Raw genomic sequence first — 26,310 nt, forward strand, 5'->3', positions numbered from 1 at the left:
AAGTACCTTTCATCAGGTAATCTACTTGTGAAATATTTTGTAAATGCTTTCTTGTTGTGCTATAATTTCAGTATGTCTTCATCTTTCATGGTGATTCCTTTTCGCAGGAAGTTTTAAAAATGGAGTTTTAGTTTTTGAAGGGGTAGCAAAAATGAACGAAACAATAAAAACTAAGTTAGTAAGTCAGTAAACAACTAATTTATTTCTGATTTGTGATGACAGATTTATAAATTACTTCGGGAGATTTCGCTGTAACGATCAAATCAAGCTAATGTGCTAATGCATTTAATCTTGGCACTGCAATACGGTGAAGCTAAAGCTTCTACTTGGATCATTCCATATTGCACTTGGCTCACTTTTGCTGTTGTGTTGATTCATTTGTGTGTTATGTATTCAGACCTGCTAAAAATATTGGCACTGAACTGCCCTCAGTATATTTACCTTCAACTTCTATAATCATATCGATGAGCATACAGCAAAAAAATGAAGAAAAGAAAACACAAAACCCTATGATGTGTGTACATTTAATTGTTCGGGGTAAGCTGTGGCTCAAAGGACAGAGCACAACTTAGAAACTGGCATCAGATGTCAATCATGGCAGGCCCTTTAAATGACGTTCTCTGATTGCCTTGATGCGAAGGCAACTTACATTCTTGAGTTGAGTTTATGATCATGTTTGTGAAGTCTGACCACTGGTAGATCTTAGATCTTGTAGATTAGTGCCGTGGGTTTCCCACTGTGATGTTTTGGTTGTAAATAATACTGTAACATGGCATCCTGACGGTTTTGAAAGATATATTTTGAGATGTTACCTCATCATTGTGTTTGTTTAACCTTTGAAATCCTTAATGAATTGCTGTTATGTGTTTCTTCTTTGTAATAAATAATTTCATAAACATAAAAAATATTGACATCTTTTGAATTGAGAAACCAATAAAGTTTTTTTTTTTCAAGTTGGAAATTGAACAAATTTATTTTAATGCACTTATTAATGATATACATGCATATAAATTAGTACTGAAAAATCACATTTTTTATCAAATAAAATGAGTGCTGAGCATCATATCCAAAATAAAAGTTTGTTTTGACATAATATATGTGTGTGTGTATATGTTGTTTATATTTATGTATAAATACACTCATGCATGCATACATTTGGCAAAATGTTTATTCATATTTAGCTATACACTTATTTTACAAATTATATATCAGTTTAAAATTTACGTACAAATGAATTATGTGGCAAAATTAGTTTGTATAGTTTTGTTTCTAAGTGTGTCATATACATAATAAATATATATAACACACACATATTATGTCAAAACAAACTTTTATTTTGGATGTTATTAATTGCAATTAATCTTTGCCCGGCGCACACAAATAAAATTTACATATATATGAATATAAAATATATCAATATATTATAAGAACACAATACAACTCAAGTGCAACCTCTGCATATTCACACCGACTAAAATATATTTAATGAATCTAAATGACATTTTATTTGCATCTATATATTGTGAATGCATCTAAACTGTAACTGGCATTCAGTCATTGTTGGTTCATCTCTAAACTAATTCACAACTAAAACAAAACCAAGCCTTACTTCCATAAAAGTCTGCTAATTTCATGTTTCTACTGTTACTTACTGGATGCACGTCAGATTTCACTGAGAGTCAGCAGCACATTCCTCAACTCTGCGTCTGACGCTCTCACAGCCTCCTGGGCGTTTTTTTGCTCTGACAGTGACGCAGCTCGCACAGACACACACTTCATTATGTCTTTATCCTTGTCATAGTTTCCAACGCAGCGATGCACCTGACCTCTGATCAGTCTGGGCAGTGTCTGGTCCTAAGGAATAAAACAAATATAAAACACTCTTATTTCTCTAGAAAAATATAATAAACGTGAAGTATTTTAACCCGTATGTTATGTTGGGGATGTTTTCATCCACTCCGGGGTGATTTTGAGTCTTAAATTGGCCACAGCTTTCTCTGTTTAAGCAAATGGAATTATTTTTCGTGACAAATCTCATCTTGACACACATTTTGGAAAAAATGCTTTAAAATTGAATAAAAAAAAAAAAACTCAGGAGCACACTGAACAAATTTACTACTTTCATTATATTGGTGGCTGTTTTTGCCCCATTGACTTTTATTATAATAACAACATTTTTGATTGCAAAGTCATGACACTATATAATGGGGTATATGCCATACCAGTCAACCCTCCTGTTTTTCCCAGTATTCTCCTGTATTTTACAGTTCTATCCCACTATCATCCCATAAAGGTATTTTCCATTATTTCTCCCGTATTTTCAGTTTTTTTCTGAATGGTGGCAAATAAACATTAAAGAGCTGAGCCTCTGTGTACGCAACCTATACCACCGAACCACCAGGAGCCGCCCCTTGCTCTTAAACATGAGTCTGTTCTGTGCTTTCGCTTTGGTTAGGCATGAAAACACTCTGAAATAAATATAAAAATGGCTGCATTAACTTTCCTTTTCATTACAGGTGCCGTCTCCCCTTCATATGCAATCCTCAAAACACTCATATATGACTGTCAGCTGATGCACTCCATAGTGATAAGACGATGTTTCCCAAATGGTTTCTGTACTCGCGATTTGAAGCGGAGCAAAAATCTGAGTTTTGGGTGTGCTTTTAAACAGAAATACATATATTTAACAATAATAATATCTAAATTAATGTTGATCTTGATGTTTTTTTTTTCAAACACAACTAATTTCGTCCTAAATGAGCATAAAAAGTTAGGAAAGCAATGGAATGCTTTCATTATAACGTTAGATGTGTGCATTTTTAAAATGACACCTCTATTTAATGTAATCAAACAAAAAAATCTAAATAAATCCTTCATTTGTTGCTCTTTAATCAGAATGTGTTATACAGTGAAGAAATGGCTAATGAGATTTGATAGCTTGATTCTATTTCATTATAACAGCTATTAATTTTAATAACCTGAACTGTTTGCTAATTTATTTGCTGATAATGTATACTCTTTAATATTTTATTTTGTAAGTAATAATAATAAAACATATTACTAACAATTTAACTGTTTATTTACAATGAAACAGCTCCAAATGAGCATATTTAGTAATTTGAGGAGTTTTTAAAAAGGGGGATCCCTTATTAAGTTGGGCATATCCCTTATTTTCACATCCTAATGTTGACAGGTATGGTATTTGCACATGGACTTAATTTCAGTCAGCCAGCCCCAGGGCTTCCGGTAAATTGTCATCCAATATAAAATCGCTGCGTTTAAGATCTGATTTCTTTAAAAAAACAGTGATCTTCAGTGCCTGGCTGAGATACGATATAATGTGGGTATTAGACCAAACAAGAAGCACTGCATTAAGTTAAATCCTTACCATGTCTTTAAAATATAGAAATTAATTTTACGCCAGTATTTTCAATGAAGTTTTTGCGCTAGCCTGTTGCTAATGACAGTGCCTGAATTTAAACGGTCTTTCATCTCTTTCTTTGCTTTAACAACCTAATGATTGCTTAAATCTATTTAACTTATTATATTTAAATTACATTACAACATCGATGCTGTAAAAGGAACCTTATGAAATTGAAAATAGTCACATAAAGCTTTCACTGGAAGTTCATCATTGGCTGAAAAACACTAGCTGTGCATAAAGTCTATTTAAGCTTTTTTGATTGTTGGTGGTTTTCCCTGTTGGCAAGAGGTACAATTTGTTGATCATACATATACACTTCTATTTATATGTCTAGGCTAAATAAAACTTTTACTGTTTTTTTTTTTCAAAAAAGCTCTTTCATATGAACCAAAGCTACATTTTATTTGTTACAGTAATGTTTTAAATGTAATTAAACTTAATTAAATCAAAATAAATGAATAAAATAAAATCTGCATTTATTTCACTATAAATTTTATATCCTCGTTGTCACACGATCCTCTAATACACTGATTAAATCTTTGAGTATTATTGTCATTCAGGTAAAAACTCTTTAAAAAGCTGTTTAAATTTGTACTGAAATATTTATGCATGTTTTGATGAATAGGAAGTTTAAAAAAAATAACACATACAGTTTGAACACTATACAAAGCATTAGCTACGTTTAGTCACTTTTATTTCATGCTTGATTAATAATAAAACTATACATTTTTTGTAAAAAGTTAAAACAACCCCAAATTTTGGAATAGTAATGTTTTTCCAAAAGTTCAGTTGCCAGTTGGCATTTCTGTGTGGAGTTTGCATGTATAGGTGAATTTAATCAACTAAATTGCCCTTAGAGTATGACTCCATGTGTGAATGCAAGAGTGTATAAGTGTTTCCCACTACTGGGTTGTGGCTGGAAGGGCATCTGCTGTGTAAAACATATGCTGGAATAGTTGGCAGTTCATTCAGCTGTGATGACTCCTGATAAATAAGGGACTAAGCCGAATTAAAAGGAATGAATAAATAAAATGCAGAAGGGTAGATCCAACACAGGAGGACTAACATTCCCAGACTCACGTTTTCATAGTAAAGACACTGGACCGTATGTTTATCGTCCCTCATGAGGAATTTCTTTGCGCCGTGTTCTCCAATTGTAACTGCAGAGTCCAGAGTGGCTGTAAAGAGAATCAGGACTTTTTAGATACAGATTCAGATCAATAAGAACCACATGTGTCTGATAGTGTCCTCACCAAAGATCTCGAATAGCATAGGTACCCGATTCTTGTACTGGCTCCAGTGCTTCATGCCTTCAATTACAGCAGTAATAACACGCATTGAAGTCTCACGACTGGGCTTCTGAACAGCATATGGGAAAATAAATGAACAATCAACAAACAACATTTTTTCTGACATGAAGAACAAACCGTACACACAGACACAAACAAAAAAGCAGATGCAAAGAGAAACATGCAAATGCAGGTACAGCTTGAGAAAGGAAGTTGAGATCTGTTGTATTGATATATTACTATTTTTACATGGCATATTAAGTCAATAGTTTTTTCAAATTTATTTTTTTTGTCAAATGCTCTTAACACAGGCTCAAAATATTTTGCTCTACAACCAAATACATTAGTATAATAACCCATTTTACTTATTCTGAATAAGACTTGTCACAAACGAGTCGATAAATAGGACGACAGACATTGTCAGGGACATTAAACTTCATCGTGCTGAACAGGTGAACTCATCTAATTCACTTTTACAGCCTCATTGTGTTAATAACTATTTCAACTTAATCTTCTGTAGAAAATGTTTTTCAAATAAAGATTGACAGAGATGTTGAAAGTTTAACTCTCTGACATTTTTGGATTGCTTTTTTTTGGGCTGCTTTAAATGTAAAACATGATAAATTTTGGCAAGCAATTTCCATTCATACTGTAAATCAAATTATGCTAGATACAAAAATAGTTATACTCAGAACCTTCAGTACAGAAAAATGTTCACTTGAAACCCATTAAAACTGCAGTATTTTACCCCAGTGTTATTTAAGCAAAAAAAAGTTTGGCCTATGACGCAAATCATTGCATTTTTCCTGTTTTTTCCCCTTTTGAGCACTGCAGGCTAAATTAATCATAATTATAATTATGTGTATATCCTGGTATGGGAAAAAAAACAGAGTTTGTTTTCTATGCATATAAAGAGAGTTTTGTATATGTGTGAGTGCAGTCTATTTTTTAACGTGAAGCTGCATAAAGCCTATTAATGACAAAAAATATATTGTTGTTTAATCACTGATTTATCCAAGACAATAGTAGGAATTTTGTAAACAAACAAACTAATGTTCAGTACTTATCATCACAACTGATTCTTGTAAAGAATTTCAGTATAAGTGCGGACAAATATATGTAATACAGTACATGCATGATTTATTTTTGACACTGACATGTTTGTCCTTTATGGCCCTTGTGTGTAGCTTTTTAGGTTTATGGTTGTTTACAGTTGACAGCAGTAAAGCTTGTTCGATTTGTGGTGTACTGGTAATTGTATGTTTATTCTGAAAGTTATCTTTATATCCTAAATTTTAGTAAAAATACAAAAGCCAATGGAAAACAATGCTCAACAAAAACAGGGTGATGCTAACATTTGAGTTGGACAAATAATTAAATACTTTAAGAGGATATATCATGCTCATTTTACACAATCTCATATAATTTTTGGGACTCATTCTCATTTAAATTCTGTGTAGTATAAAAGAAATTTTGCCTTGGCTTGAAAAAATACTGTGTTACGTCCAAATAATTTTTCAAACAAGACCCATGCTTGAGCATGAGAGTCCAACTCTTTAACAATAAATAACTCTGAATGCCTCCCCTTTAATCACTGCAGCACTCTATTGTAGCTGCGTACAATATAGGTGATCTTTTTATCCCACTACCCTTTTTGTTTCATTCATACATTTGTAAATGCCTAGAAAAATCAGGAAAGATCCCTAAGCCAGGACACAAACTCGGCTTTGCAAAAGTGCAAACACATTACTTTACATTTTGAAAGCTACTGGCTCCTAAAAGACTGAAAAGCAAAAAACATAGCGTAATTTAACTTCAAATGATCTGCATACACTAGTAAATTAATCTTGTTTCATAATTATATAATCTTATTTTTCTTACCCTATAGGTAGATTGTTTTGCTTATTTTGAAGTTAAACTAACTTAATTTTGATTTATTATTTCTGAAAATAAAACAATCATTTTTACTTGTCTAAAAAATGCTTCTTGGTTTAATTTTTAGATATTTGGAGTAGTAACAAGTCAGAAACTCTATGTAAGAAAACTATTACTTTTTACCTTGCACATTTTTAACACTAACTTCAAAGCTACTATAAACTGGAGTAGACTTTTATTTATAGACTTTTATAAATAATTATTGTTTTGTAAAAAATAAAAAAAAAGACAATATGTTTTCATATGACAAACAAAATATTTTTACTTTCTCCTCACTTTCTCCTTATTGCTCTATCTTCTTTTTGGAAGAATCCCCCCTTCCACCCTATCCTCTTCTAAAGGGGGAGCGATCGAGACCTACCTGATCTCGGATCCCCTGATATGCTTCTAGACTGGGCGGGAGCCCTGGGCTTAAATATCTCAGAGCCCAGGGTTCTCTCCCGGGACAACATGCCAAACCTGCTATAAATGCCAAGCATATCTAAGTGGGAACTCTTGAAATGATTCCTTACAGCAAATGTAAACAATCTGTAACGGCAATTTTGACATTTCCCCGCAGTCGGTGAAATGACACATGAATTGCGTCATCAGATTTGGTGCTCCTATTGGTTCTTGGATTGACTCTCATCGCAGCTGTTCACACTGCAGGAAAGTGTCTGAAATCTTCTGAAACTGCCAGAACTTCATCGAAGAAAAAATCTGATCACAGCGGCCACAAAGCGGCTGTCTGTGAGCATGTCAAACCAACGATCAAAGATCACAGATTTTAGCCTAGGATTTTAGGAATCTTTTAGGATTTCCCAAACTTGTCTGATGACAAAATCGTGGCTGAAATCTCAATTTAAGCAGGGCTTAAGACATCAATCACTTGGGGTACAAACTGATGTTCGATGACGCAATTGAGAGGAGCTCCATTCGTTACACTGCAGGACGGTGGGACAATATATAAAGGAAACGATGCATCAGTTTGGGATAGACGTCATTTCCTGTGAAGTTGTGCTGTGTTTGATATTTGCTTTATGTTTGTGTTCCCTTTTTGCCTTGTTTGTTTAACTTTTGTTAGTGTGCTTTGTTTGTCATGCAATATTGAAGCATTTTTGTTTCAAACTCCTTTGAGAACTAGAGTGTGAGCATTGTATCTGTGTATAATTCTAAATGGAGGAGAGGGAATAGGTAAACTGTCATTTGTTATACATGACGCACATGCAGCATTCTTTTAGTTAAACACTTAAGTTTTGTTTTGGAATGAGAGTGCAGGTAAAATACAACGTCTTGGATGTTGAGGGTTTACCTTTTGTTTTGTAGTTATCGAGTTAGTTGATTTTTGTTTTATTCTTTTTTTTGTTGTTGTTGTTTGGCATAGTCTCGCTCCCTTTGTCCGTTTTGAGAAATTGTTATTTTATTTCTTACAACTACTTTTGTGAGAAACTTTGTTTTTCTTTAAACATTTAAACATCCAAAGCTTGTTTATAACAAACAAGTTCACTTAAATAGTAATTTCGTGTCTTGTTGTTCCTCATCTATTAAAAATGGCAACAAGAACTACAAATGGTTTAATGTTTTCCTTTTCGTTCCCCCTTGACCATTAAAAAGTAAAGGAAGGGACGTAACAAACAAAATAACACACACCTGCTGTTTTGGAGTGGTTTGAACAACTGAAGTGTCCATTTTTTCTTTTGGCCACATTCCACTGGTTGATTGTCCAATAGGTCTGAAGTTCCACGTGCCGCTGTGATTCAGAGGGCCCTGGGCATTTCCTGCTACTGATGAACACGGCTGTGGACGGTATGGCATTCTGAAGCTATTTGTCGGCCTGTTAAATGACTGTTGATTCTGGATGCCGCTGGACCAACTGGGCTGGCCATATGAGGCTGAATTGCTGCTTGGAAAGGCACCATGAATCTGATTTGCCATTGAATCCTGTCTTACTGGAGGCCTTTGTTGCCCTGTCTGTGGCCTGAAGGTAAAATAGTGACAAATACTAATTATAATGTCATAACGTTTTGCATGATAACGTGAAGCCAGACTTGCACTACAACAGTATTGCTGATGTTCAGCCCAGATCATCTGGTAATGATAGGCGTTTACAAATAAACTTTAAAACGCCCTGATCTCCACATCTGGGCTGCCCTGATCCCATTAACCATGTTTGATATACAGTATAGGATTGTATCTTTTGAAAGCACCGGGTCACTGTAGAAAACTATAAGACCACTATTTGGCAAATGTGAAGTTGTAAATGTAATCTTAATATTATCTTGTAAGTAGTTATGTGTCACAGTTTTGGTGTTTCCATCCAAGAGAATAAAAGAGGAAAATTCTTTTAACAAACAGTTTAATTAAACTCCTGTAGTGCAGGCCTGGCTTAAATGGTACAAAAGCTTTATTTTTTCATTGTTAACTACTTAGTGTCAGTGTTACTGTCCAGATATAGCCCTCAGATTGTTGGATAGGACTCCCAGTCATTCACCTGAACTACATATCCCATTATGCCCTGCAGTCGCACACTGGTTTCAGTTCACCTCGTGATTACACACTCACAGCTAAAGCTCTTCATGACTGATTACATCAGGCATGTCCAAACTACGGCCCGCGGGCCATCTGCGGCCCGCAATCAGTTTTGTAGCGGCCCGCGAGGCTTTTTATAAATACCAATAGAATCTGGCCCGCTACACACAAAAAATGAACGTAATTCAATAAATAACCACCGGGTGTCGCTATTACACGCTTTCAATTAAGCAGCAGTTCTTGTTATGATCTATCTATCTATCTATCTATCTATTGAATTTATGATTTATTTCTTCTTTTTTAAATATTTCCCAAATGATGTTTAACAGAGCAAGGAAATTTTCACAGTATGTCTGATAATATTTTTTCTTCTGGAGGAAGACTTGTTTGTTTTATTTCGGCTAGAATAAAAGCAGTTTTTAATTTTTTATGAACCATTTTAATGCCAAAATTATTAGCCCCTTAAGTCTTGAGCCTTGAAACTTACAGAAATTTAAGAAATTTACAGTACATTTCTGTAATTTAACCGGCACCCCAGCTGTCGGAAGTAAACCATAAAATTAAAGATTTTTTTACAGTGTATAATGGTGGATCGCAAGATAATGTGTCTGGATTAATATGTTATTTTATGTTAAGTTAAAGATATTTTCAACACATAAATATACCAAGTAAAACTTACTGATGGTGAAATGAACATTTCTGAACCAGTGATCCGTTTTACTCAATTATATCAGAGAAAGGTTCGTTACTCGAACAAACCATTGTTGCCTAATTAACTTGCCTAATTACCTTAATTTGACTAGTTAACTTAACTAACCCTGTTAAGTGTTTAAAAGTCACTTTAAGCTGTAAAGAAGTGTCTTGAAAAATATCTAGTCAAATATTATTTACTGTCATCATAACAAAGAGAAAATAAATCAGTATCTAGAAATGAGTTACTAAAACTATTATGTTTAGAAATGTGTGGAAAAAAATTAGTTCTCTCCGTTAAACAGAAATTGGGGAAAAAATAAACAGGGGGCTAATAATTTAGGGGGACTAACAATTCTGACTTCAACTGTGTGTATATATATATATATATATATATATATATATATATATATATATATATATATACACACACACATTTATATATGCGTGTCTGTGTGATGTATGTAAAATTTGGCCCGCGACAACGTTTTTTTTTTGCATCTGGCCCTCGGCCCAAAAAGTTTGGACACCCCTGGATTACATGGACTATATATACACCACTCACTCACACATCCAGTGCTGAGGCTCGTTCTGAAAACGTAGCTATATACATTTCTGGAGATCACAAATTATGTAGCCAGAGCTACGTATGGCTGCATTTCATCTTTAAAACGAATGCTATGGGGGAGTATGAATGCCTTCCTTTTCTCACTTACCAGCTGGCTTTTTTGCTGTTACCAGTTTGTCCGGTAGCTTGACACATGCGCCGGCACGTACGGCAACACAGAGCGGAGTTGACCGCGACAGCTGGGTTTGAGTCCGTTGAAAAAAGGTTTCAGAAAGCAGGTAAGACAAAAACTAAAGTCAAAAAGTAAAAAGAAGTAAATAACAGTGAAAATGTGGTAAAATCTGGAAAAGTGGTAAAAATTATTCCGCCGTAAGGGCTTTTCTTTTTCTGGATTGCTTTTGAAAACACTGCAGATTGCTTTAGGGAAGGGGATGGGCAGGTCAATATGTGTTTTTTAAAAACTGTTTGCTGGGTTTAGGGATAAGGGAGGGTGGAGGGATTGGTCAGTTGGTGGATTTACGCGAGAACAGCAGGTGCGAATGACACCTGTGAGAGAAATTCGAGATTCGCAGCAGCCTATGGTGGGATTTGCAAAAACAAAACTGCCAAAAAAAGTAGCTCCTGGGGCGTATTTTGCTCTCTCCAGAAATGTATATAGGGAGACGCAAGTAGAATTAGCCTGGGTTGGAGTGTTGTCGTACTGTGGTGTTCATATGTATTGCCTCTGTGTGTTTTTGACCCATTGTTTGTTTATACTGTTTATAAGCGTTTACCGCCTCCCTTGACCCTTTTGCCTTTTCCACCATTTCCTCATTGGCTTATCATGTGATTCTGTCTGCTCCTGTATGGAACCTTGCCTACCAAACAACTTAATAAAGCTACGTTTAGATCTGACTCCTGTTGTCCACAAGTCCATCATTACACTTACCAAAGGTTACTTAAATATATACTTTTTCTTAACTGAAACAAAATTTAAATTGATTCTTAACATTTTATTCTACTAAGTGTCATATTTGTCTTAATTGTATTTTACTGTTTTAAACTAAGAGAGATAACGTCTTTATGTGTTTTTGCAAAAATAAACACAGATTTGGACAAAGCAGCTTTGAGAACTTCGGGGTGTGTAGACATTATTTGCTAGCAGAGCATCATTTACTTACCAGGCATAGGCTGGTTTTCTGGGATGGGGTAAAGGTGTATATCCTCTTCCTGCCATACCAGGTGAAGAAGCATATTTCCCACCGGCTTGCTGTGAGGAAAGATTGGCTTGCTGGTTCCACTGACTACTCTGACCAAAAACTAAAAAGAGACTTATGGTTATATTTCAGAAGACATGATCAGTAAGCAAACAAAACTCTCGTGAGGAATGACGATACGCTTTGTCTGCATATGTATAAATTTGGCGCTAATTTATGAAACCAAATATAATAACAAGTGTGTAAATATAATAAATGACCTTTACAAAGATTGTACATATATATACAGACTAGGGTTATGCAATATTATGATATATACTAACCAGCAACTTTATTAGGTACACCTGTCCAACTGCTCGTTAAAGCAAATTTCTAATCAGATGGCACATGTCCATCCCTTTTTGACGACAGTGTACCCATCATCTGATGGTTACTTTCAGCAGGATAACATGCCATGTCATAAGGCGCAAATCATCTCAGACTGGTTTCTTGAACATAACAATGAGTTCACTGAACTCAAAAGGCCTCCACAGTCACCAGATCTCAATCCAATAGAGCACTTTTGGGATGTGGTGAAAGAGGAGATTTGCATCATGGATTTGCAGCCAACAAATTTGCAGCAACTGCATGATGCTATCATGTCAATATGGACCAAATCTTTAAGGAATATTTCCGGTACCTTGTTGGAGCTATGCCATTAAGGCAGTTCTGTAGTCAAAGAGGGTCCAACCCAGTACTAGTAAGGTGTACCTAATAAAGTGAGTATATATCATATAGATGACATGAAAGCTTTTAGCTTCATATTATGGTCTATTTTTTATTCTATGTTGCCAAAAAAATTGTTTACAGAAATATTTTTCAAATTTCGATGACCGCAGAAACACGTCTAACATCATAGTGAAAGTTGCAAGCTTAGCATTTCAATGTTTTTATTTAGCATTTTTAGCCATTATTAACTGATTGTATTAACAGAAAAAGTGCAACAGTGTGATATATATTGTTAGCAATATATTGTTCATGATATTATTTATCGTGATAGGAAACTTTTGTTATATCGCCCAGCCCTGAAATTGACTGAAAAATATTAAAATACTGTAAAAATTTAAATCTGAAGGTCCCAACTGAGTCAATTCAGTTCACTTAAAAGCTAATTTAATTTAGATGCTATTACATTATGCACAAATAAAAAAAAATGTGGAGTAATGTAATTATCTAATTGGAAAGTGAATAGGAAAAACATAAGTAGTGCTTTGGTACTTAATGCTTATTTATTCAGCATCAGATACAACACTGATGCCATAGAAGCACTAAATAAAAAGAGCAGAGGAGAAGGAGGAAGATGAGGATTTTGTGTCTTTGTAGTGGTTGGTGGTGAAGAGCTCACTCTCAGAGGGATTAGACGTGAAAGGCAGCCTGCTCCTCTTCCTTTGATTAAACAGAGGCACGGAGAGACAGCCTGCAGAAAGACAAAACTCTGCTTTGATTTCAGACTCCAGCAACATGAATTACACACTTTAACTGCATATTAGCAGATATGCAGTTTGTTCAATTATCTTAATTGATTAGGCAAATTTAAATAAGTAAACGCTCTGAAAAAAGGAGGTCTCACTTTATATTAGGTGGCCTTAACTATTATGTACTTGCATCAAAAAAATGAATACAATGTACTTACTGTGTTTATAATGTATTGCAGAACACTTCTGGTGCTCTTGAGGTGGGATACGGGTAGGGTTATGGACAGGTTTGGTTGAATGGGTAGGTTTAAGAGTGGGTTATGGTGTAAAGGATGGTAAAAACATATTTGCACAATACGTATATTGTAAAAAATTATTAATTTCAGTGCAAGTACATATTAGTTAGGGCCACCTAATATAAAGTAGGACCATTGCATATCTATATGAATATAAATTATTTTTTATGAGCAAAAATGACTGTGGCTAATGGCTATCATATATTTTTTTTAAACCATGATAGACAGAAAGACACCCACTAAAATGTCATTGGGTAAAACAATAGTTTAAATTCTAACACATTTTACCAGGAAAATTTAGACCAAGAATCATTTCATGACAAAGTCATAACATAACGTAGTCTTTTTCTCATACTTTGCCACTATCCATCAAACTTTAGGTTTTATCCATTTGTGTGCAATATATTGAGATTTTAACAATTTTGAATATAATCAAATTTATCATTAACAATTATTCTTTTCTATATTTGAAATACAGCATCCAACATGACAAAAATACTAATTTATTGTAAATACTATAGTGTCTTTAAATTGTAATATACTGTGTATATTTTAGTATTTACATCGTGAAGTTTAAATTAAAAAAATAGCATACTTTAGTTTTTACTACAGTAAACTGATAAGCATAATATACTCAATAGCTGCAGAGAGCGGACGCAGTATTAGGTCATTTGTTTTTATGACTATAATTGTTGTATTGCAAAATACCACAACAAATTAGTTCAATTACTTTACTATAGTATAGAATTTACTATAAATTACTATAATACTATTTTCATGTTGGTTTAGAAGGTTGTTTACTGTAGCAGGGTTTCTACAGGTTTCATTAAGTCAAATTTAAGACTTTTTAAGACCATAAAGAATGACATTTTAGACTTATAACAGTGTATACAAGATTTTCTCTAATGGCCCAGTGTTATCATGAGGAATCGTGTTACTGTTTTTAGTTTTTTCCCCTGATTAGGGGATTTAATTTGGGGAATTTACTGTAAAAATGTTTAACAGCTATTGTGAACTGTTTCTTTGCAATAAAAAACTTAAATATAAAAAATATGGTTTTATTAAGGTGTATTATTGGTCATTGGACGGAAATCTGCCCAAACTGAGTAGCTTTACTTGGACAAAGCTAAATTAAGACCTGTTTACAACAATTTAATACCTACAACACAATATGTCAGTGAATTTAAGACGTTTTAAGGCCTAAAATATAAGTTTTGAAATTTAAGACATTTTAAGAACCTGCAGAAATCCTGTGTAGCCTACATCTAAAACACCAAAATGTTACATTTCTTTGACCCTAACGTTAGATAGAAGAAAAATAACCACTTACTGTGTGTTGTGTAATTCTAACAAAGTTATAGTCATTTAAATGAGACAATTCCTACCTGTGTTTGGTTTCTGATTTTCATTCCTCCACATATTGGCAAATCACTCCTCACACTGGCTGAAAGATGTAACGTTACAAGTGAAACATTACCATTAGTTCAATCTTTCCAGCATTTACCAGGTGAATACGAAAATTTACTTAACGAAAATTTACGTTTTTACACCGCATTTGTGTTGTTACTTTCTCCCCTCAGCTCAAAAATATTTTACAAAGCATTTGTATAAAATACTCAGGCTTAAGGCTGCTAACATTAGGTTAGGTTAGCTAACGTTAACGTTAAATTAATTCTGCTAACGTTAACGTCAATAACTTAACGTTAGTAAGTTACCTGGTCGATATACGTCGTTTAATCAATTTGTGTCTACCAGAAGACGTGAATTTGACCCTCAGTTATTTCTTTAGTAAAGTAAAATACTATGTTTGTTGCGTCAAAATCGTTTTGACACGACTTCGCGCGCACGATTGCACTCATCATCCCCGCGAATCCGGGCATTGGTACAGGCCGAGGCGGGTTGTTGCTAGAAGGGATACAACTGCGGTCGGAAGTTAACCAGAAATATTTATATTATTTATTTAATTACCCGTTGGTTGTATTTTATTAACGTCTTTCCCGACCCAACCCTGATCCCAACATCACAGTTATGTAAAAGCAGTAATTACACTTAGTATTATTCATATTATTTATTAAAATACCCATACAATTGTATTTTATTAACGCATTTGCCCGCCCGAGCCCTAAACATACCCTCACAGTAATGAAAAAATACTAATTATTGATGTACAGTGTCACGAAAATTGTGCTATATTGAAGTGAGTATCCGCAGCTGTATCCCTTTGGTGACAGAAGTTATGCCACTAGATAACAAACCTCAAACAGGTAATCATGTATCCATGATCAATTTAACCCGATTTTCATTTTAAAAATGCAAGTTTGTGTTTGCGAAGGAAAATAATAAGAATACCACTTCCCAGCAGGTGAATGTAGGCTAATAGTCAGACAGATCAAAAACCTGTGAAAAGTTTCAGTGAGCCAAAAAATAATATTTAGGCCCTAATAGGGAAATTTTTGGATTATTTGTGTAAATAAGCACATCTCACTGTTTTTATCTTAAAGGTGTTTAAGATAAAAAAAATATACAACGTTATATATATATTTTCCTCAGCAGTGGTTTAAAAAGTTAACACACTAAAAAATATATTTATGATTTATTTTTAATTTTATGTTCTTAAAATGTTGTTAGACGTTGGACACTTTACTTTCTAATTAGTTTCAGAACTGCATTTCAGAAAATGTTTAAGTTAAAACTGCTGATTTTAAAATATCTGAATAAAAAGGAATATATATATATATATATATATATATATATATATATATATATATATATATATATATATATATATATATATATATGCACACACACAATTATATATTAAATTATTATATATATATATATATATATATATATATATATATATATATATATATATATATATATATATATATATATTATATTTTTGTGAATTAATTTTAAAATTAAATAACATTTTAACTGAAATTAAAATATGCTGTAATAAAGTAAACTTAAACATGACAAATTCTTTCCCACACACATATACACACACACGCACACACACGCACACACACACACACGCACACACACACACACACACAGTAGTCAACATTCAAAGTGAATCAAAAAGGTTTTTCAAAATCTTTCTTTTTCTAAAGTTAGGAAGGTTCGGTGACCAAACGTTTACTTTAAAGGATGTAACTGTTTAATTATTTAAAAAGTAGTTCAAATGCAGCAAAAATATTGTCTACATTCACAGAGAAATGCATAAAATATAAATTTTCAAATAGGGGTATTTATACGAAGCACTGTCGTCTTGTAGTGGTCAAAGTTAACATTTAGGAACAATACAATCAAACTACAAATTCCTCTGAAATTAAGCTAACTGAAAGGACTTGAATATCAAGTAGTGATCAATATATTCAATTACGAATTTAACTTTACAGTTATTTTCTTTTGATGAATATACTGTATGGTCCCATAAAAAAAGATCAACATGAATTATCAGCATTTTGAAAGTTTTTACTGTATTTAAAAACAGAACTCTGAATGTTTTAGTCTCTGCCAACATTGTGTGTCTCAGTGGGTCGGTCGATGCGGTAGACAGTCTCAGCAGGCAGGAAGTATCCCAGATACTCCACAGTGTTTGGGGTGGTGTCCGTGTAGTAATGGCCCCCCTCACCATGGTGGCTGAAGCCATGCGTGTGCTCCACTCTCAGGTCAAGACCCTGTCAATTCACCACAATACAATGAGCTCATATTAAACATTTAGTACAGATATAGAATAAGATTGTCTGTTGAACTAAGGTAAGATATGGTGGATGGGTCGGTACTCACCGGGTCTCTGGATATCATGACGGTTTGAAAGATCAGTGGTGCGCTGACTTCAAAATGCCTAAGCCAGTTATTGACATCCTCGTCGGTGTTTAGAGGGCAGACAGAGAACTCACGTGGCTTTAAAAGAAAACAAATGTAAGTCGATGGGAATAACAGCTGTAGATGGTAGTCAGAGTCTGAATCTGTGCAATGCATGATGGGATGTATAGTCCGAAGGGCTAGTGAAGGGCTGGTGGATATACCTGGAGTGTCCTCTAGTGAGTCTGGTGGGTACTCCAGCTAATACTCGTGACACTCAACAGGTGTTTATTTTCCATTAATTCCTATTTAATTACCATGATGTGGATTTTTGCCTTCCCCTTTTGTATAATGAACGTTCCTCCCAGTGCCACGCTCTTCTCTCCGTAATGCTCTGCCATGGTCTTTCTCATGCAGCTCACGAGACTGTCCTCTCCGGTCCTTCTGCAGGCTTTCACCTCAATCACCTGCAATAGGTATTGTCAAATATATTAGAATGATTTCTGAAGGGTTATGTGACACACAAGACTAGATTATTGCAGTTAGGTTTCCCATCACAGGGGCAAAAAATATTAAATATACAATAAAATAAATACAGTGCTCAGTATAAATGAGTACACCCCATTTTGAAAACGAATACTTTTATCCATTTCTCAGTGAATATAGGCAATGTATTTTGGTGCATTTAAACAAAACAGATTTATTAAAGATATATTAATTAAAATAATATTTTAGTCACCAAACATATTTAGAAATTGAAAGATAATATAATTAAATTCAAGCAAAATATAGCAAAAACATTACAACCTACAAATTTTCAATTTCTTTGCTTCTTTAGACTTTTTCTCTTTTTAAATTTGTATTTAATATTTTTCTATTACATATTAATTTAGGTGTCCTCATTTTTAGACCGTTATCGTAAGTGATTTTGTTAGATAAGTTCCAGATTTGGTTTCAGTACTGACTAATCTAATTTATATGCACAAATATAATATTGTTAATTTTACTATTAAGAATATGAATTTAAAAGAGAGATTTGTAAGGGGTGTACTTATAAATGCTGAGCACTGTATGCAAAAAAATAAATACAAGGAAATAAATATTCAAGAAAAATAATAAATATTCAGTATAAATGAGTAAATCCCTCACAGATCTCGATTTAAATTAATATTTAATAACACATTTGTGCATACATTAGATTAGTCAGTATCAAAGCCAAAAATGGCTAATCTAAAAAATAAAAAGAATAATTAAGCACAGAATTTTTTTTTGCAACAATTCATTTGAGTTTAAATGTCTTATCTTTCTATTGCTGAAGATGTTAGGTGACCAACTAGCCAGCAGCTAGCTCTCTGCAACTCTCACATGGTCGCCCACTGAAGCCAAGCTGGGAAAGGTAGATTGCTGCCGGAAGTACTGTTAGTGAGACCAGCGGGGGGTGCTCAACCTGCAGTCTGTGTGGGCCCTAGCGCCCCAGTATATTGATGGGGACTCTATACTGCTCAGTGAGCGCTTTCTTTTGGATGAGACATTAAACCGAGGTCCTGACTCTCTGTGGTTGTTAAAAATGCCAGGATGTCCTTCGAAAAAGCTGCCTAACCATCTCCATATTATAATCGGCTTCACCACTCTGTCTCCTCTACGCCAAACAGCAGGTGTGTGGTCTGGCGCAATATGGCTGCCATTGTGTCATCCAGGTGGATGTTGCTCACTTGTGGTGGATAAGGAGTTTCCCCAAAAAAATATGTAAAGCGCTTTGAGTATCCAGAAAAGCGCTATATGAATGTAAGGGATTATTATTGTTGTTATTATTATAATTATTATTATTATTATTAATGAATTTAACTGTTTAATACAACCGTTTGTTTTGTTTAAATGCACCAAAGATTATTGCATATATTCAGTAATGGATAAAATTTTTCATTTTCATAAGGGTCTGTACTTTATTTATGCTGAACACTATATATAAAAAAATACAAATGTGAATATTCAAACAATACGTAATAGGTCTTTTGGCTTCTGTATTTGTTACTAACTCACTTGTGATAATCGTTTATGACCATTATCAATGTAAATATTCCACGTATAAAGCTGCAACTCTATAAAAACTGTGTCAGTGAGATATGAAAAGCAAAGTCTCCATTGTTCCTACCTTTCCAGGTTTGCCCTCACATGCATAGAGGTTTGCGAGAAGCCCAAAGTCACAGTCATCAAACCTGTCGCTGTATTTCTCTTGCAGACATTTTCCATCTTCTGGGTTGATGGAGGAAAAATAACTGGCATTCACCGCAGATCTCCCCTCAGCTTCAGTCAGCACCAGCGGCATTAACTAGAAGAAAAAGGAACTGTTTTTTTTTTTTAAATGGTAATGAACCAACAAAGTATTTAAAAGAATAGCTCACCCAAAAATACAAATTACTCTAAATTTAATAACCTGTCTCAAGCAGGTTTTTTTATCCCGGCTCTTCAATGCTGTATAATAGTGTTTTTCTTTTTAAAGCTTCCAAAAGCACATAAAGTTGTTGCAAAACCGTAAGCCACAAAAGGGTTCAAGGAAAAGTTCACTCAAAAATTAATATTTACTTACTATTTACTCACCCTCAAGTGGCTATATACCTTTACAAGTGTCTTTCTTCTGTTCAACACAAATCGTAGGAAATACAAATACAATGCAAATACAATGCAAAAAGCTCAAGCTATTGTTCTCTTAAAGAGAAGTCCTCCGATATGTCATCTTCTCATTTCCCTCTTTCAATTAGTTAGTGTCATTTTAAACTCAGGGCTTCTGGTAGTACCCAGAATAGCAAAGTCCACTAAAGGAGGTCGAGCGTTTTCATATATGGCTTCAAAAACTCTGGTATAGGCTTCCTTTCAATGTCCGAGACTCAGAAATTAGAGAAGGATAATGGAGTGAGTGATTTCACATGGACTTTAAAAATTTGGTTAAGTATGTTTCTTTTTGTTTATATTTTGCTAGCTGGCACAAGTCTGACACAAGTTTCAGTATAATTTTCAAAAGAAGATATCTAAACCTTACTCTTATATGGGCGTTAGCATTAAGCAGAATCAAACTTCATTTTTTTTTATATGTCATTATTTTAAGCTGCTTCAAGCTCATTTTAATTGCCTTTTCAACAATCATGCTAAGTGTAATACCATTTGATAGCTAAAAATGAATCCTGCAAAAATAATTTTAAAATCAAACACTGTCACAATAGAAATTCTGTCATGAACAGTCTTGGGATTTAGTATGGTAATGAATATTCATTCATTCATTCATTTTCTTTTCAGCTCAGTCCCTTTATTAATCCAGGGTCGCAACAGCAGAATGAACCACCAACTTATCCAGTACATACGCAGCAGATGCCCTTCCAGCTGCAACCCATTTCTGGGGAGCCCATAAACTCTTGCATTCACTCACGCGAACGCAGGGAGAACATGCAAACCCCACACAGAAACGCCAACTGATCCAGCCGAGACTTGAACCAGTGACCTTCTTGCTATATATGAAATGTATGAAACTATATATGAAAATGTTGATGTATTTGGTCCTGGCAGTATAGATCTGCTACGCTACTGCATCTTTGATAATTATGGCAGAGCAAGTACCGAGACCTGCTACTGCCAGTATATACACAGACATGCCGTCTAAGAATATAACACCCTGCTGCTGCAAACATAATACATATGTAACTACCATAGCTGATCTAAACACAGGTGGAGCTGTGGTGGAGGAGGGTCTCTGAAAAAGTGTTGCAGCTTAAACAGCGTAAAAGGACGCAGAGCATTTAAACTGATGAGGAGCAAGCTCATTGGCTGCCGAGACAACCAATATCCTGTGCCATGTAGTTATTGACGCATGAGCAGATTAGATTAACCCAGGGGTCGGCAACCCAAAATGTTGAAAGAGCCATATTGGACCAAAAAAAACAAAAACAAATATGTCTGGAGCCGCAAAAAATTAAAAGCCTTATATAAGCCTTATAATGATGGCAACACATGCTGTATGTATTTATATTAGCTATATTAGCCTACTATAAAAATGACTTCGTTGGCTACAAATACATACTGAGCCTTCATGATTAAATGTTCATTTCCCTGCAGTGCATCCTGTAGAGAATGACGCGCCACGTGACTACTCTGTTGTACGATGCCGTCTCAAGTTTAACTTAATTACAGTATATTAATGAATTATGTTTAATGTTCAAGTTTAACTTCATTACAATATTAATGAATTGTTTAATGATCAAGTTTAACTTCATTACAATGTTAATGCATTATGTTTAATTATCAAGTTTAACTTCATTACAATATTAATGAATTATGTTTAATGATCAAGTTTAACTTCATTACAATATTATTGCATTATGTTTTGCTTTGATGAAATTAAAGAAATGCAATAAAGAAATCGTTATAAATAAGAAATGTTTTTAATGTTTTTTTATTTTATTTTGAGGATTCCAAAAAACAACATTAAAATGAACGTGCACAACGTGCCCCTTATCTGGGCAACAGTGCAATAAAACGCAGTCTGCCATTCCCATTTCAAGATCAGCTCGAGTCATTCCTGGGAATGTGCTCAACAAGGAAGGATCAATCTCCAGGGGTGTGTGTCAAGGAAAGACAGTCTTGTTTTTTCCTTTCGCAACTCGCAAAATCTGCTCTCAAATGCAGTTTGCATATCAACGATCGCACCTTGTAAATAATCACCGTTGAGTGAGTGATCGGGATGGACTTCTTTGAATTCTCTCAGGGAGGGAAAATGAGAAAGCGTGCCCCGCTGTACATCTTTGGCAAAGACAGCTTGCGCTCCATGGCGCATCACACAGCCGCCGGTTTGTTTACAACAGCTACCTGCCTGGCATCCCGCCCTGCTGATAGAAACGTGTGTCGCAGGCTATGACGCAAATCTTCGTTGACAGAAATGTTGAAATTAAATATTCTACACACTTTTACAGCATTGGAAAACGTTAAGATTGTTTGTCCTCCTATAGAAACCATATTAAAACAAACAATATATTTACCTCCCTCATCGTTTTCCATTTTCAAACATTTTTTGAAAAAGTTCCAGGGAGCCACTAGGGCAGCGCTAAAGAGCCGCATGCGGCTCTAGAGCCGCGGGTTGCCGACCCCTGGATTAACCTATCAGCCTGTGTGCGCATAGTTTGATGGCAGAAATTTCACTTGTACTATAAAAAGCTTTTACAGAGCTCCTCCCACAGTGGGTGGAGCCAACTTTCAAGACATACTATTTTAGATTTTTTTTTTCCTGACAAGTCACATATTGCTCTTTTTTCCCCCCCATTTCCTGACGTAATGGTTTTGGACATGGAAAGTTTTTACACAACACTAAATATTTTATTACAGAACAACATTTCAATGGTTTAGAACAGGGGTGTCCAAACTACGGCCTGCAGGCCATCTGCGGCCCGCAATCAGTTTTGTGGTTGCCCGCAAGGCTTTTTTTAAATATCAATAGAATCTTGCCCGATATACAAAAATTAATGTAATTCAATAAATAACCAACGGGTGTCGCTATCACATGCATTCAATTAAGCAGCAGCTCTTGTTATGATCAATCATATCTATCTATCGATCTATCTATCTATCTATCTATCTATCTATCTATCTACACACAGTTGAAGTCTGAATTATTAGCCCCTTTTTGATTTATTTCTTCTTTTTTAAATATTTCCCAAATGATGTTTAACAGAGCAAAGACATTTTCACAATATGTCTGATAATATTTTTTCTTCTGGAGAAAGACTTATTTGTTTTATTCCGGCTAGACTAAAAGCATTTTTATTTTTTTATGAACCATTTTAAGGTCAAAATTATTAGCCCCTTAAGTCTTCAGAACAAACCATTGTTATAAAATAACTTGCCTAATTACCTTATTATTACCTAATTAACCTAGTTAAGCCTTTAAATGTCACTTTAAGCTATATAGAAGTGTCTTGAAAAATATCTAGTCAAATATTATTTACTGTCATCATGGCAAAGATAAAATAAATCAGTTATTAGAAATGAGTTACTAAAACTAATATGTTTAGAAATGTGTGGAAAAAAAATGCTTCTCTCCGTTAAACAGAAATTGGGGAAAAAATAAACAGGGGGGCTAATAATTTAGGGGGGCTAACAATTCTGACTATATATATATATATATATATATATATATATATATATATATATATATATATATATATATATATATATATATATATATATATGCCTGTCTGTGTGATGTATGTAAAATTTGGCCCGGGACAACGTTTTTTTTTTTTTTTTTTTTTGCATCTGGCCCTCGGCCCAAAAAGTTTGGACACCCCTGGTTTAGAATATGTGCAGCTATACAAACCTCTCCATTTATTCCAGCAGTTTTGAAAGAGATGGCACCGGCACCAAGAATAAATGCACCAGGCAGCTCCACCTCCTTAGATACACTGTTCATGTTGTACACCTTACAGGGGAGGAAAAAAAATCCTGGGTTAGTTGTGCAAATGTGTTTGCTTCTGACTAATATATTTAAGCTTTATTAAATGCACCTTGTCCAGTTTGACCAGAGGAATCAGATTAGGTACACCTCCTACATCAGTAATACGAGGCTTGCCGCACAGACCTAATAAAACAGAAACCAGTGATGCTCAGAAAGCCTGTAACATCCTGACATACAGTTGAAGTCTGAATTATTAGCCTCAACACATATATTTTTCAACACATTTCTAAACATATTAGTTTTAATAACTCATTTCTAATAACTGACTTCTTTTATCTTTGCATGATGACAGTACATAATATTTTACTATATTAAGATACTAGTATTCAGCTTAAAGTGACATTTAAAGGCTTAACTAGGTTAATTAAGTCATTGTTAAAAGATGGTTTGTTCTGTAGACAATCTGAAAAAAATAATTGCTTAAGGGGGCTAATAATATTGATCTTAAAATGGTAACATGGTCTTTTATTTTTGCTGAAATAAAACAAATAATTCAAAGGACGGCTAATAACGTTCACTTCGACTGTATGTGGACTGTACATCTGTAATCAGTAGCAGACTGTGACATGAGGGGGGGTTGGGGGTGGTGGTTGTGGGGCAGGCCTCATTAACGATTGACCATCAGTCCACCGGGAAATGTCTGAAATGGCCAGTCCGCCCCTGTCTGTACTTACCTTTGACGGGAAACCCAAAAGGCTGCTGTGTAAGATCTGGACAGTCAGTGACAGAAACTTTTACATCTGAAAAATTCTTGTTGAGTCCTGATTCCAGCACTGTAACGCACACAAACACATGCACAACAAATAGATAAATTACAATGAAGAAATGTGTGCCCAGTGGAAGCTCAGTAAATGATTAAACAGATTATTGTAAAAGCATTATTGCTAGGGTAAGTTAGAAATACATTTGATAAAATTGTTATACAGCTGGTTGTTCTTTTCTTATTCCAAAAAAATACACATGGTCTTTATAGTGACATCAATAGGCCTGAATGCACTGTGATACAAAGTGATTTATAACACAAGTTATTGCAGTAGCAGTAATAGTAACTTGGCCAAACAACTTAAATCACAAATATGGCGGCGCTGCAGCCTGCACCATGAAAAATTGTGAAATAATAATAATAAAAAAGATCATTTTATCTCATTTATTCATTTTAAAATTAGTTTGGTATTGTATTGTGTTATGGCCTGGTATAAACATTGTATTGTGTTATAAATATGAATCATTTATTAGCAAAACCACACATTTTACAACATATATTTTAAATTAGTGTTGCAATTGCTGCTCATTAATTGGCATGTTTGTCTGAAAATCAAATTAATATCACAAAAAATTTTAAATGCAAAAAAAGTATTTGTCTATGTTCAAATTAAATATTAAAATTCTGATTAAAATATTTTCCGCAATCATTCTGCAGAATACATATACAGTTGAAGTTGAAGTTGAATTTTTAGCTCCCCTGAATTATCCGCCCCCGTTTAGTTTTTTGCCCAATACGGAGAGCAGATTTTTTCAACACATTTTTGAACACAATAGTTTTAATAACTCGTTTCTAATAACTGATTTATTTTATCTTTGCCATGATGACAGAAAATAATATTTAAGTAGATAGTTTTCAAGACACTTCTATACAGCTTAAAGTGACATTTAGAGGATTAACTAGGTTAATTAGGTTAACTAGGCAGGTTATTGTATAATGATGGTTTTGTTCTATAGACTATCAAAAAATATAGCTTAAAGGGGCTAATAAGTTTGACCTTAAAATGGTGTTTAAAAAACTTAAAACTGCTTTTATTCTAGCTGAAATAAAACAAATAAGACTTTCTCCAGAGGAAGAAATATTATCAGACATATTGTGAAAATTCCCTTGCACTGTCAAACATCAGTTGGGAAATATTAAAAACAACAACAACAAAAAAAGAAAAACAAATTAAAAGGGGGGCTAATAATTCTGACATCAGCTGTATTTTTTAAATATAAATTAAACATATTCTAAACTGTACTGATATTTAAAACAAGTTGAGATCATACAACATGTTGTTATTGTAAATTATTTTCACCTCATTGCAAAAAAACAAATTGGTGACAAAAATGGTAAAATAAGAAATTTAAAGGATAGTGGCAAAAATTATTTAAAACTAGCATTTGTATTTTTTTTTATTTTAATATGATAATTAATTTTCTTGAAGTATGGTTCAAGAAGATTCAAGACAAGATTCTCACACACACACACACACACACACACACACACACACACACACACACACCCACCCACAGTGGTTGTACATCTGAGAGTGCAGAAAATGCTTAACCCTTGATTTCTTTCAATATAATTTACTGTAACAGTACAGTTATTAATCATACTAACGTTACTGTATACATTGTTTTTATATGTTAGTCGACATTGTTAATGTTCATCGAGATTAAAAGCACGGTTAAAATAGTTTCATGGACTTTGGACTTTTTGAAATTCGCGTTTTTACTAAATATACACTCGCGTTACATGCAATTTCCGTCATAATGCAACAATTAAAAACGAGATAGAATGATTAAGTTACCCTGACAGAGCTCCTCGAGATTAGGAACATGCAGCTGGAATTTTTCGGTCTTGCCAGAGTTATCCATCCTTCTTCCTGCG

The 26,310-nt window shown here is 34.2% G+C and overlaps 2 protein-coding genes across 5 annotated transcripts in view; both read right to left on the bottom strand.

Moving 5' to 3' along the window:
• Positions 1-15,234, bottom strand: part of spata22 (spermatogenesis associated 22) — a 48,929-nt gene extending 33,695 nt beyond the window's left edge. For 3 of the 4 annotated variants that reach the window (XM_087254623.1, XM_087254622.1, XM_087254624.1), the window contains exons 1-8: positions 15,076-15,234; positions 14,746-14,804; positions 12,995-13,066; positions 11,575-11,713; positions 8,278-8,605; positions 4,678-4,783; positions 4,505-4,602; positions 1,653-1,854 (exon numbers count right to left, since the gene is read on the bottom strand). In XM_087254623.1, coding sequence (XP_087110749.1) covers positions 1,663-1,854; positions 4,505-4,602; positions 4,678-4,783; positions 8,278-8,605; positions 11,575-11,713; positions 12,995-13,066; positions 14,746-14,779 — 969 coding nt within the window. In that variant the 5' untranslated portion in view covers positions 14,780-14,804; positions 15,076-15,234 and the 3' untranslated portion in view covers positions 1,653-1,662. Of the gene's footprint in view, positions 1-1,458; positions 1,855-4,504; positions 4,603-4,677; positions 4,784-8,277; positions 8,606-11,574; positions 11,714-12,994; positions 13,067-14,745; positions 14,805-15,075 lie in introns of those variants that run through there. The other variant, XM_087254621.1, reaches the window with a different exon arrangement.
• Positions 15,235-16,505: 1,271 nt separating this feature from the next.
• bkgd (beta-keto-L-gulonate decarboxylase) lies at positions 16,506-26,310 on the bottom strand. The gene is given in 8 exon segments (NM_212616.1): positions 16,506-17,046; positions 17,156-17,272; positions 17,491-17,640; positions 19,326-19,502; positions 23,532-23,633; positions 23,719-23,792; positions 24,344-24,442; positions 26,231-26,310. Coding segments are annotated over 8 exon segments (960 nt in total). The 5' UTR covers positions 26,298-26,310; the 3' UTR covers positions 16,506-16,872.

The sequence above is a fragment of the Danio rerio genome, chromosome 5 (assembly GCF_052040795.2).
Source record: "Danio rerio strain M-AB ecotype USA chromosome 5, GRCz13ab, whole genome shotgun sequence".
In the NCBI taxonomy this organism is placed as follows: domain Eukaryota; kingdom Metazoa; phylum Chordata; class Actinopteri; order Cypriniformes; family Danionidae; genus Danio; species Danio rerio.